The sequence below is a fragment of the Mus caroli genome, chromosome 2, assembly GCF_900094665.2.
Source record: "Mus caroli chromosome 2, CAROLI_EIJ_v1.1, whole genome shotgun sequence".
Lineage (NCBI taxonomy): Eukaryota > Metazoa > Chordata > Mammalia > Rodentia > Muridae > Mus > Mus caroli.
The window spans coordinates 100,498,983-100,513,041 of NC_034571.1; the positions used below are offsets into that span (position 1 = coordinate 100,498,983).

General features: G+C 39.2%; 1 protein-coding gene across 1 annotated transcript; it reads right to left on the reverse strand.

Moving 5' to 3' along the window:
* Positions 1-5,595: 5,595 nt before the first annotated feature.
* Fshb (follicle stimulating hormone subunit beta) lies at positions 5,596-9,073 on the reverse strand. The gene is made up of 3 exons (XM_021156967.1): positions 9,037-9,073; positions 8,206-8,392; positions 5,596-6,968 (listed from the first exon to the last, which is right to left on the reverse strand). The coding sequence occupies exons 2-3, from the start codon at positions 8,365-8,367 to the stop codon at positions 6,738-6,740; spliced, it is 393 nt and encodes a 130-aa protein (XP_021012626.1). The 5' UTR covers positions 8,368-8,392; positions 9,037-9,073; the 3' UTR covers positions 5,596-6,737.
* Between the last annotated feature and the right edge of the window lie 4,986 nt (positions 9,074-14,059).

Sequence of the window (14,059 nt, forward strand, 5' to 3'; positions counted from 1 at the left end):
TATAGGGGAATGCCAGGGCCAAAAGAATGGGAATGGGAGGGTAAGGGAAGTGGGGGGCGGTATGGGGGACTTTTGGGATAGCATTGGAAATGTAATTGAGGAAAATATGTAATAAAAAAACAGTGGAAAAAAATAAATTAATTAAAAAAAAAAGAATAGAAGGTCAGTACAGAGCTACTGAACTAAAATAATGTCAATTATTTTCTAGAGATATTAGAAGATAATCAACTTGATATGGTTTTCCAAAATTTAGAGAGCCACTCATATTTATTTATAGTTCCATTTTTTTAATCTAGAGAATATGTGGTTTTGTGTGTGTGTGCATGTGTATGTATGTGTGAGCATGCAAGCATGCCTGAGAGACAGAGAGAAAGACAGACAGACAGAAATAGAGAAAGTCAGAGACAGAGATAGGTAGATAAGTAGATAGATGATATAGATACCTATGGATGGGTGGATAGAGAGAAAGAAAAAAAGAAAGAAAGAAGAAAGAAGAAAGAAAGAAAGAAAGAAAGAAAGAAAGAAAGAAAGAGAGAGAGAGAGAGAGAGAGAGAGAGGGAGGGAGGGAGGGAGGGAGGGAGGGAGGGAGGAAGGAAGGAAGATCACAGACAGAGAGATGTATGTGAGTGTGGTGCATACGTGGATGTGGATGAAGGAGCACATGTCTGTAGGCATGCAGAGGCCAGAGGAAGAAGTTGGTTGTCTCCCTCTGTCACCCTTAAATTATTTGTTTGATACAAAATTTCTCAGTGAAATTGCAAGTACACAGGTGGTGGGAAAGCCTTGGCAAAATCCTTCTGACTGCACCCCTTTCCCCAGTACTATGCTTACAGGTTGATATGTGGGCATGCCCAGCTTTGTTCTGGTTGCTGTGCTTGCAGAGCCAAGTGTTCTTCCTCAATGGGCCATCTCTCTAGCCCTGACTTTCCCATCTGTAAATCTTTTTGGGGTGTCAGATTCTCACACTGTAAATCTCCAGTGTCAAGCTCAGCATAGTTTCATCTCAATGTTCTTAACATTTATCACATGCACAAAGTCTGTTTGGATAAGACATGTAATATATTCATAGACTCCAGAGCCAGGGCACATTGAGTGATCCATATTCTGCCTATACCATCAGGTTCCATAAATGTTTTGAAGACTTAGCCTGTGATTGACTTAAGAGCATCCAGGGCAGCCTCTAGTTTTAGACATTACACACTATACAGACAATATGCTGAACACATCATGTAGCAAAACAATATTTAATTGGCCAGTGGAATGATAATTATGTGATGAGCTAAATATGTACGGCCTTCTCCACATTTGTATCTTAAAGCCACAATCCCAAACAGCCACCCTTTGAGCTGCCCCTTCCTATAAGGGGCTTTACATTATGAGAAGGTAGTAAGTCAGGAAAGCTGTGTTTACCAGAAAGTGACTCAGCTGACACCTTCACTTTGAACTTGCAGGTTCCAGAGTTTTGAGAAATCAGATGTCTGTTGTTAAAGCCCGGCAGTCTGTGATATTTTATTATGGCAGCCGGAGCCAAGACAATTCACAAAACTACTTTTTTTTTTCATCCTCTTCCTTTTCCACACAGTGGTCCCTGTGCTTTCTTGCAGCTTCTGTTCATTTGTCTTTGTCTCAGCTTTTATTTAAGAAAATAAAAAGGGGCACAGAGCATGCTCAAGGCTGAATGAGAATGTAACATTTTGTCCAGAGGAAAATTAAATTCTGAGACAACATGCTGAAGGTGATGCTGTGGGCACTGGTGGGGGAAACTGTAATTCCAGAGATGGAGAAATTGCACTCAAGTGGAGATGCCCTCATTTTACAGAGTCCATGTCTATCTAAAGCCCGTTTCCATTTCAGTTTCCTGTAGGTGTGAGGGGCTGGCATTCCACACTGTTTACATTTTTTTTCCCCAAAACCATCAAGGGCACATGAGTCATGGAAGAGCTGTGCTTTGTTTTATGTTTGTGGTACCAATAAAAAGATGAATAAATAAAAATAATAATCATAATGTTATCTTCCTTTCTCCTTTGATCTATTGAATTTGTAGCATATTAAACACAGATTTCATAAAATAGTGGTCAATTTTAGATACGAAACAGACCTTGAGCTACACATCCCTTGGAAATTCCAGGGTAGCTGATCAGAAAATTCTGAACCCAGACCACCCTCACAATGCCAAGGCTATAAAATGTGAGGGGGTTTAGGAGAGGAGAATTCTGTGAGAAAGGATACTTCAGATAAGCTTGTGTGAAATCTCATGCTAAACCCTGATGCTAAGGTAACAAGTGACAGGTGTGTTTCTCATTGGAAGTGCCAGCGCAGCCAACCTGTTCAGAGCATCCTATGCAGTTTTGTGAAATGTTGCATGCAGTGCCTGAGGCTGGCTCACACTCAGGGAGGCAAGCTGGAAGTCATGAGGCTAACTAAAGTCCCCCGATTTAAATAAGAAGAGTAGACCTGCAAAGCCACTGTCCTTCTCTCTGATATTGGCTCACTGTTTGAGGAATTCTGGGGGCTTAGTGGGAAGCCCACCTGAGAAACATCTACTTTAATAAAGAATCCAGTGCAGGAAGGTTCTTGACAGAGTCTCGGGGTATAGTAATGGATAAGGAAGTTGAAGATCAAGAGATGCTTGTCTGCTGATGTGGAATCCCCATGACAGTGGCAATGTGGTTGGGGTGTCCCACTGGAGGTACTTGCAAGAAAACATAGGGGATGACCAGTTTCTGTGACCAAATGTGAAGAACATCAGCCTGTGTTGAAGTTGTCTTCTTTACTCATTCCATGACCATTCCAGAGAGGCCAGTGACTTAAGGACAAGGGGAAGAAGGCTCAGGTGGTGGGTGGGTGGGGAGATGCATGCCTCCAGTCCTTTAGCCTGGGGATCATTTAACATCAGCACAGTAATGACATTCTTGTTATTTGCTAGGACATTGTGAAAACGTCATTGCTAAAAGTAACCACCAAGACCATGCGGTGTGATAAACTTCTAATCAGTGACAGGAGAAGGGCAATGGCCACATTCAAGTGGACAAGGGGGGAATAAAATAAACCTGCTTTTAGAGTCACACTCTAAGGTTCCTGCTTGTTCAGTGTGCCAATGACAATGGCCACTGGACTTAAAATCAGTTGAACTCAAATCAATATACCTGTGTTCAAAAGGATGGGTCACTCCTCCCCACACTACTGTTTTCAAAATTAAGACAACTTCTTCGAGCTTTCTGATGATGTTAAAACAGTTATGTATGGGCTGATAAGACATTGATCTCTTCATAAGAGGTTAATGTATAAGCATGAGAACCGGAGTTTGGATCCCCAGGACTCGTGTAAAAATGAGTGGCCTGCAACTCTAGCCCCAACATACTTTCATGTATGTGCATGTGTAGGAAACAAATCTGTAGGGTTCATTAGCCAGCCAGCTTAGCTGAATGGATAAGGTGCAGAACAACCAAGAAAGACAGCCAGCACTGACCTCTAGCCTACACATACCCATTGTACATGAGCACACACATGGTTATGCAACACAACTGTGGATACTTTAGCCTTGCCACATTCTTGTTTTAAATATTATAATTATGCTTTCTATATTCAACTTCCCTTTCTAGATTAAAATGCTTTCCCACAGCCCCTTTATCCTCTTTTCTGCCACACATTAAACAACAAAACAAAATAAGACAGAACTGATCTATCTATTCGTGGCTTATGCTGTCATGGAAAGGACAAGTTTGTGTCCTGGTTCCAAATGCAATCTGTGCATGCAGTCCTTTGCTTTTAATGCTACCCAAACAGACATGATGACATTTCAGTCAATCGACTCTTTTATTACAGAATGAAAGTACAAGACTCAAAAAAAAAAAAAAAGAACTTATAATTCATATTGTGTGCTTCAGGCACTGAAAGCATTCTATCACCGACAGCCACAGCCAGTCTGAAGAAATAGGTGTTGGTGTATAAAGACAAGAATGATGCTTGCAGCCCTTAAGCACAAAGGCCTTGCTTTATCTTTTTTAGTACTCTGATTTTAATTTCAGTTCCATGATAAGGAATCATGATGTTCTTTGTCATCAGAACAATTCTGAGCTGATCGTTGAAACACGTGTGTATTCACATGAACTGAGAGTCAGCAGCAACTTGACTGCAAGCACCTACTATGGACAACGTATCTCTGTGGCATGGAGTCCTTTTTCTCCCTCAGAAACTTTTAAGAAGGGATACATACATATGTAGCATTTATTATATTATTCTCTTGTATATGGCTATTCCATTGTGGATGTGCATCTGTGTGCGTGTATGTGTGTGTATGTGTGTATGTGTGTGAGTTCTTTTGCTTTAGAGCCCTGTCATGCACTATCCATGTTTCAAATGAACTTCTTACTCTGATTTACCTTGCTGCCTTTCTTTTGAACTCACCTTCCCCTTTCTCTTAAACTTAACAACTGGTTTGTTATTGTTGTCATAGGAACTTCTTTTTTTCAGCATTGGGATATGGAATTGAGAACAAGTACTGATGGAATAAAGGCATTCTGCTCTAGATTTTGAAAAATAGCATTAAGGTGGAAATACATACATCTATGTAAAAGAGTCTTTGAAACTTACTGCTTAATAATTTGTATCATTTCTTTGTGCTTCTAGTTTTACTACTGTCCAAGGACCTAATATCTGGTACTTGGTCTCTCCATTTATTACATGCCATCTTCTTTTTCCACACAGGAGTTGAGACTTCATTACTCTCATTTAAAACACTAATATTTCTTCTTACTGTAGTGTGGGCTCCTGCCTCTATTAGTCTCCTGAACCTGTTACATGTGGGAGAGCTGGGAAGTTTAAGCCATAGAGCGGATGGGTACATCTACTCAGTGTTTCTACATTCTTGTCACTGTCAAAGAAATAGGTCAGAGACAAAACAAAGTACTAAACTGGAAGGAAGTGTTAAGGAGCAAAGGTACAGATTCTGGCAGTGAGTGCTAGCTTCTCAGGATCCCAAACAGCATCTCACAGGCAGTTTTTGATGCAGAACAGGATTATTTATAAGGTAAGGTAGGTGGAGGATTTCAGGATGGGTCAGGATTTCCTAAGATTAGGTTTTTCTTATCTCTCCCTTCTTTTGAACTACACGTGTGATGATGTCCGGTCATGATGGGAACAGGAAATCTTGTGAGGCAAACAAGACACACATATGCATTGTAACAAGTAGAGAACAGTTGTGGTGTCTTTGGCCTGCCCCACTAGTTCCAGTCTATCCATTCCTTATTCTTTAGAGCGCTCACATGATGTCTGGCTGTAGTACAGTTTGGTGGTTGCAATAAAGTGTACTCATGTTGCAGTTTGGTTATTTTGATGTGTCAAGACCTTGTCTCTGTGCATTCCTCTTTCTATGTTTTCCCCAACATTACACAAAAGTGATTTAAAAAATGACAGGAAGCATAACCACAAAATGCTTTTAGAAATGAAAAAAAACCATATTTAATATTTCCAAAGATGAAAATAGGTAATTTTTGTAGACACACTAGGAATCATACTTAATGACTTTCGTGGCAATATTATAAACATATCAACATGTAGGTTATCTGTTTGTATAGAAGACAATTAAACTTTGACTTTCATTAGTAGCATTTTTATTAAAAAAATAAGATTTAAATAAATTAATTAAGCATCATAACTGTGAAATAAGTACATGATGAAAAGGGTTAACATCTTTAAAAGAATTCAACTCATGATGTATTTGAAAGGAACAAAAGCTTTAGGAGAACATAGATAGGCAAAAGAGAAGTAGGGGGTCCGAGAAAACAGAAATTCTCCCTTCATGGTTCATTTTATATAACCATTAATTTATACAGGTGTGTTTGTAGGCAAGCTAAATGTATTTAATTAATCACTGAAATTTCTTTGAAACTCACTTCAAAACCTTCTCTCACTGCATGCGAGGGAAAGCTGGTGAGATCAGGGAGTTTTGAAGAATTCTAACAGCATTTGATCATTTCTTAAAGTAATGAATAAATGTGGACTAATATTCACAGTTCCAAATTAATTTTTTTCCTTTAACTAAAAAACTTGGTGGCAATGCCTTGGGAAATTCTGAGCTTGGTTACTACCTCCTGTCCTGTCTACCTGGAACAATCCATAGATGTTTGATCCTGTCTCAATACTCTGTGCGCTTCAGAGGAGTTGAGCAGCCTAACCTTGTGGGGGCCAGCTTTCCTCAGCCAGCTTCATCAGCATTTCTTGGATTTATCTCACCTTTCTTTTTCTTAAGGAAGCCATTGAGTTTCTCATTGAATTCCATGCAGACTTTAGGCCTTAAGTTTGCAGTCATGCTGGAGTCTCTAAAGTCTGATGGCTCTAAAAGGCAGACAATTGTGCTAGTTTTAGCTCTTTCGCAGATTTCCACTTTCCTTCTTCTCCCTCTAGACTCATGCATGCCTCTGTCTAAAAGGAAGGGATTGATCTAGAAGGTTCTTAAGATAGTTGAACAGGAAAGCCCCCCCACACCAAGCTGAGAGCTATGAGTGAATGACTTAGATAACCAACAGTATGGATGGAGGGATGAGTGGTGTAGAGTCCTGGCCCTGGCACTCCTAGTCCTGAGTTCCCTTCTCCCTATCTGTCAGGACATCGGACAACAGTGGGTCTGATGGTCCCCAAGCCAGTGGTTTGCAGTCCCAGCACTGAGCAGACAGAGACATTTTGAATATCATGGTCCTTCAAGACAAGGGTGGGCGAATGGCAATGTCCATCGTTGTTTATTCCTTCATTTCACTGAAGGAGCAGTAGCTGGGTCCTAGGCCCCTCACGGTGCAGTCAGTGGTGTCGCTGTCACACTTGCCACAGTGACATTCAGTGGCTACTGGATATGTGTAGAGGGAGTCTGAGTGGCGGGCACAGCCAGGCAATCTTATGGTCTCATATACCAGCTCCTTGAAGGTACAAACTTTCTGGGTATTGGGTCTAGCTGGGTCCTTATACACCAGATCCTAAGGAGTGCAGGAAAGGGAGAATGAGGATATATGATATACATAATTTGGAAGTTTCTATTCATTTTTTATTAAAATTAGATGGTAATTTCATTCTGCATACTGTCACATTTAACTATTAAAACTCACATAACCACACAGACCACCTATTCAGTGTCCTTCATTTTCCAATTCTGGAACCATTTTCTAATTGTTCTGGAAATTTTACAGAAAATATAAGTCATTTCTTTCATAATTTTTATGTCCATATCAGAATATTAGTTATTTGTTAAGAGGAAAAGGCACTTTGATTATCAATATAGGAGATGATGAAAAGAGACATAACAACTTAGAATTTTTGTTGCTTTTTCATACTTAATTGAAAGATATATTAATGACAACTTCAACTGCAAATCTTACAGCTTAACTTTAAGGAAAGGTATATATTGTTTTGCATTTATAAAAATAAAATAATATGACATGAATATTCATGTTTATCATTGTACAAACAATGTATATAACATTAAATATTATATGTTTCTGAACCTTTGTAATATGCTAATCATTCAATTGCTTGGCAGATAGTTTTCCTCTTTTAAGTGATATTTACTTTGTAGTGGTATTGCCCTCAAAGGACATCTACTTTGAGTTTAAGAATGTTTTTCAAATCAACCCATTTTTCCTTCTATTTGTGCTGAGGGAAGAAACTGAAGCTGCTGCTCTATTTATTTGGGTGTCATGTTACCTAACTGATAGCCCTAGAAATGAGCAATACATTGTATAGAAGTGGAGTTTGAGTAAACTTTTATATCATTGAGTAAAGTGCATTTCATCAGAAAGTTCTACTTTTTTATAAGGTACTATTTGTGTCTTCATGTAACATAGATACATATTTGAAATTATCTCTATGTCAAAGTCAAGACCGCTGTTATAAAAAATTGCCAACATAGGAAATATTGGAGTTCTTTTACGATTAAATATATATAGTCTTATTTGTCTCTCTCTATACAAAATATGGCATAGAAATAATTTATATTTATACTAAGTATGTTATCAAGCATATTTAAATCTAAGATTTACTAAGTTGATCCAAATCAAATCCCAGCCTCAAACTGACATCCTAATTATTAACCTATTCACAACACAGTATTAATTGTGCTATTGCTCAGGAAATTAAAATATTGATAGATTGGGAATTCATCAATCTTGGCTCATACAGCTTCCCAGAACCCTGCCTCCAGCAGAGCACAGAACCTACCCTAGTGTAGCAGTAGCCCGCACACCAAGTGGTATTGATGCTTATGCAGAAACGGCACTCTTCCTTCTCTACTGAGATGGTGATGTTGGTCAATTCACAGCCATGGCAGCAGATTGCTCTCCAACACCAGAATAAGATGCAAAGCTGAATTGACTTCATCATGGTCTGGGAAGTAAACAGCTATGTCCTGGTAGCAATAGAGAGATCAAGTAATTGAAATCACTGTGAAAACTGACCAGCTGAGAAGCAGTTAACCTACCCAGCCTCTCAAGTCTTCTGCTCGAGCACTGAGTTTTTACTTTTTGCTTCATGGACCAATATTCCTCCTTATTTTTTTTTTGTGGGGGGTGAGGTGAGATGGAATTATGGTAGTGTAAAAGTAGAGACATATAGATCAAAACTCCAACATGATATGATGATTTAACCAAAGCAGTATATACAGATGGAATTATTGCTATCTTAAAGTGATTACTCTAATTGTGATAATTGTGATCCTTATATTTGCCATTTCATTAACAGTTTTTTTAAAGAGTAGTATGTTCAAAAGGAAGAAAAATTACACAATGTAATTATGTCTTCATTTTTATCACAATTTAAACATCTATTTCTCTTTGCCTACATCTGTTGACAAAGAGTCTATGTCAGAAGCTAGGCAAACTGCTTTATAAGTCAGATTCCTTATAACTGTACATTGACCATATTCAAGAAGCCAAGTTAACAAGAATAAGTTTCTATACAGCAGCGGCAGAAAACTCTTATCCCTTCTTTAAATCCTAATGGTCTGCAATTTTCAAAGTGGCTGTCCTTGTTGCATCAAGTGCTGCTACTCACCTGTGCAGTCAGCTGTCTCTTCTGGGGAAAGCTGAACACTGAGTCAGGTCACACCTCATCTTTTATACAAACTTAACACCCTGTGGATTTACTGGGTGTTAACATGACCAATACCAGCATAAAGCCCGCTGAAAGGGAATCATTGTTTAGACGGACAGGGAGATCAAGCCTCGCCAAAGCAGTCTAAATGCCAGAGAGCAGAAAATGCTATCAGTGATGATGGTTTCTGTACAAACCGAATCTGATATGGCAGCACACCCACTCCTTCACCTTGTAAATTAAATGTGACTCTAAAGTCTAGACTGTTCTTTATGATCTTTAACTTGGCGAACTCAGAATCCTTTCTGAACATTGCTTTGGCTCCATTGCGAAGGTAAGCCAAAATATGTCTTAATTGACTGATCCAAGAACAGACTGAACACTCCAAGTGTATGAACAAATAGGAAGTACTTCTGCATCTTGTTCCTATGGGCTGTGTCTTTCTTTATGACCACATTCAGTTCTCCTGATCTCAACCCCCCTTTTTCTGATGCTTTGTGAAGAGCATCAGAAATTGTAATTCCCTAAATATTCCCTAATTATAATACTGATGGGTTCCTCCAGATCTCTGCATGTGATGCGCTCTCTGTCACCAATGCCCTTGCTTCTTTCCCACAAAGTTCTCGAAACTTTACCACACAGAGGTGCTTCACCTTTAATTTAGGGCCAATGGTAAGGAGAGTTATAATCTCTCCTTTCTGATTGTAGTTTTTCATATACCCATTTCTTCCAGGATTCTGTGAACTCTATTAAGAATGAGGCTGTTTAACTCATTTATTAATTTGTAATATTCATTTATTAATAATATGATTAGAAACAAGGATCAATAGTGTAAAAATGTTAGGGGAGCATGTCAGAAATGTAAGAGAACTTAGAGACCAATGTAAGTACTTCAATTTTCGCTCTGTGTGATGTGATCCACTGTAGGATTTTAAGTAGAGAGTTTTATAATCTGCTTCAAAGGAATCCTTCTCATTTCTTTGTTGCTAAGAGAAACACAGATAGAATCAGGAAGACATTACTAAGATGGTTTGTAGTAACACAGGTGAGGCATGGTGTTTGTTTGGGCCAATGTGGGAACAATGGATGTTATGAGTCATGCTATTACTCTTGATATATTTTGAAACTAGAAAGAACATTTCTGTTGGTTTGATGTTGAGTATGGAAGAAAGGTGAGGATGACTCTAAAGATGGAATGGTTAAGGATGTACATTTTGGAAAACCTAAGACATTCTGTATAGATATGTTGACTGTGATGTGTCTATAATACACTTACATAGACTGGTGAATCTAGATTTAGAGACATATCTTGCCTGAAAAGAACAGAGAATGAGAATAGAATAGTTGAAGATGGTTAAACTCCAATACTACTATTTCAAGGATACAATGAATCTTCTTCCTTATCCTCTTTGTTTTCTTCTCCCTTCTTCTTCTCCCTTTCTTCTATCCAAATGAAGTTGAGAAGTGTCATTGAGTAGTGTATGAATTGAGGGGCATATCGTCTCCTAGAAGCCAGGTACATGTTATCTCTTCTCAACCTTTTAAACAAATACTAGGTTATAGCTTCCATCCATTCAACTTCTCTAGCTAAGGATTAGATCTCAAGATATGTTATATAACTCTGAGCCCTTCTTTTATGCGGCATTTGGCTCACATGTCAGGGGAGAGGAAGTGACATGTAGTGAACATAGATAACTTCTTTAAGAATTTTCTTATAAGTATTAGCAAGAAAAAATATATAATTGAGCAATGCAGAAGTCGAGTAAAAATAGTTTTATATTTATTTTTACTTTTAAGAGGAAGAAATAAATGAATGCTCACATGGAGATGGGATGTTTATATAGAGTGAAATCCCGGAGAGATTTTTGAGTGTCTCTAAAGACAAGAGTACAGATGGTTTTAGAGCATATATGGAGGTTCTAGTTTTAGGCAGGACCATGGGAAGCTCAATCCCCAATCAAGCAGAAAGATAGAGCTCAGTGGTTAATCAACAGGTGTCCTAGATGGGCAGGTGTGATGAGAGGGCAGGTGTGATGAGAGGGCAGGTGTGGTAGGTGGACAGGTGTGATTGGAGGGCAGGTGTAGTGGGAGGGCCAGTGTGGTAGGTGGACAAGTGTGGTAGGTAGACAGATCTGGAGGGAAGGCAGGTGTTGTAGAAGGACAGGGGTGGCGAGAAGGCAGTTGTGGTAGGAGGGCAAATGTGGTGGATGGCAGATGTGGAGGGAGGACAGGTGTGGTGGGAGGGCAGGTGCTTATGGACAGGAGTCATAGTCATAGGGTAGAAGTTGGCCTCTAATTTCCTTTTCCCAGTAAAACTGGAACCACAAAACAACAACCACAACCATCATTTAGTAGTAAGGACCAGGAGTTTGCTGAGAATTGTGGAAATCTTTCTAAAGGAGTCCTAAATTGGTATTGCTCTTGGTAATACCTTATATCTTAGAGTATACTTTTTACATGGACTTAATATACACTGACCAAGTGTATTTATGTGGCCATATATCAATTTCTGTATTTCAATAATTCATATACATGTAGTTTTAGTAATTCCCAAAATTTATACTTAAAAATATTAGTAACTTCTTTACATTAGTGCCCACTACTTCCTGAACACATATTAAATATGTGTTCATACATAATCTTGACAATAACTTTTTGAAGTAGTTATTCCCTTTTGGAAGATGTGGAAAGTAAAACTATGCAAGGCTCCACTTGTTGGAGCAAAGCTAGTGTTTGCACTCAGGTCTCTTTGCCTTCACATTGACAGTGTGACTCATTGAACCATGTATATTTTGAGTGGTATACAGATCTCACCACTGGCTTCTTTTTGGAGTTGGGACAAGACAGATACTTTCAAACAGTGGTGCCAAATTTAGGTGAAATAACTAAGTTCATTTATTTCAAATAAAAAATTAAGCTATTCTAATTGTCCATGTTTTTACTTATGTTTACATTTATTTCAGTTAGTGTTCTTCTAAAATAGCTCCATTCTCCTTGCATACACCTTATAGTTTGGTTCATCTCTTTCATATATTTCTTAATTGATGTCAGTAGCTCACAGTACTCTTACACATCGTTTTCTTGTTGTTATTATTAATGTAATTGAAAACATGAAAACCTCACTGATTTCCTCTGTGCTGGCCAGGTCTTCCCAAGCCTGTTGGCTGTTCATCGGGGACCTTTTTCTTGTTTTGTTCTGCTGAGAGGGAGGGCATCTGCAGGGTTCACCTCTCAGAGTGCAATATGGATAGGCATTTACCTTTCCAAGGGAACTGGTTAGCCAAAGGAAGAGCAAGTGTGAGCGTTGCTCTCCCTGTGTGCTGTTTCCTTTACCACTATGACTATTTACTGGTGTGACTTGTTTCCTGCATCACAGGTTGCAAGGAACAGCTTGTCTCTGTGGCCAGACCCAGGTCTTCTGCGGACAACCCTGATGTGCTTTTGACCTTTTTCTTCTTGCCTCTGGCAGTTTACTCTGCAATGCTGTCTATCCCGTGGGTAAGGAGTGCTTTCCTGCATTGATTCATTTCCCTATGTAGTTTCTAAGCAAGTCCTTGTTAACACAAGGACTAAGCTCCACCCCACAGTTACCTGGCAACAGCCAGGTATGCCTGAACACTATAAAAGGGGCTACTTGATCCCTCCTCTTTCTCTCTCTCTCTTGCTTATTCTTGAGTTCCTCTTGCCCTCTTGGGCTCTTCCCTTACCCCGTCCCTTCCCTGTCCCCTTTCCCCTCTCTCCATATGTTCATGCCTGGCCTCTATTTCTCTAATCTCTCCCTCTCTCTTCCTTTCTCTGCCTCTACTACCCTCTTAACTCCCCTCCCCATGCCATGAATACATTCTATTTTATACTAAATTGGCATGTGGCATGTGACTGGTCCCTCAGGGGGAAGGAATGCCTCGACATGGCCCCGCTGAGACATGCCCTTCCCCCATATCTCACCCCCCCCCCAGGACATATTTCCTCTCCCTTTATCTTTTTATAAACACATTACCTTGGGTCTCCTATATTTTATTAGGTGTGCTCTTTCTGCTCTCTTGACTGGTCACTGGTTGATATGCCTACCGTTGTCTTCCAGTCCCTCCAGAAGTAAAATCTTGAGGCTGAGTGAAATAATATTAGGTCACTGTTTACTGAAATATTGAATAATATTCAGAGAGGCCTGTTTATTTGATTGAACCACATTCACACTTTGCACACTCCAGTGTTTACTCTCAGTCTGGTGTTTTCTGTTTCTTTTCTTTTGAGTATCTACCTTAGTGGTGATCTACACCCTACTCTCTTTTATATAAAGAGCAGGCTTCTGAGAATGCTGATAAGCCAACTTTCTCAACTCTTGAAAGATGTCAAGAGTTTCCAGACCCATGAACATCTCCTTCACACATGTGTTCTGTGTCACTCTCTTTAACACACACATATGTGCTTGGTGGCTCATCTCCTTCACACATGTGCCCTGTGGCACATCTCCTTATTTGATTTGTAAAGGGCACTTTCAAATAATTCATTCATGCTTGAGTTTAAAGCAGGCAATTATCTGAGCTGAAATCTCTAGAAGTTACATGTTCTCTACAGAAATGTGTTTTTCTCCTTTCACTTGTTCATGTAACACATGAAACTTTAAATATTTAGCATAATTTGGCTTTTGTTTTATTTATTCTTGAAATTATTTTAAATGTTTAAGTACGCTTACTTCAGTTAGGCCAAAAAGTAATAAATAACCTATGTGATATAATGTCCCTTTGGAAACAGCCTAATTTTTATTGTTTTAACCCCATTGAATGATCCAGAAAGGATAGCATAAATTTTTGCTGCCCAATATTGCCCTATTACATGTATGTGGGGCGCCGCTACCTTCTGGTACTGAGCAATCGCCATTACAAGATGGTGATCATTTCCTCAGTACCAACTAGTAAACATCTAGTTTGCGCCTGCGCTGGAAATCCCCGCCCCGGGCAGCTCGCGCCTCAGGGATAACGTCATA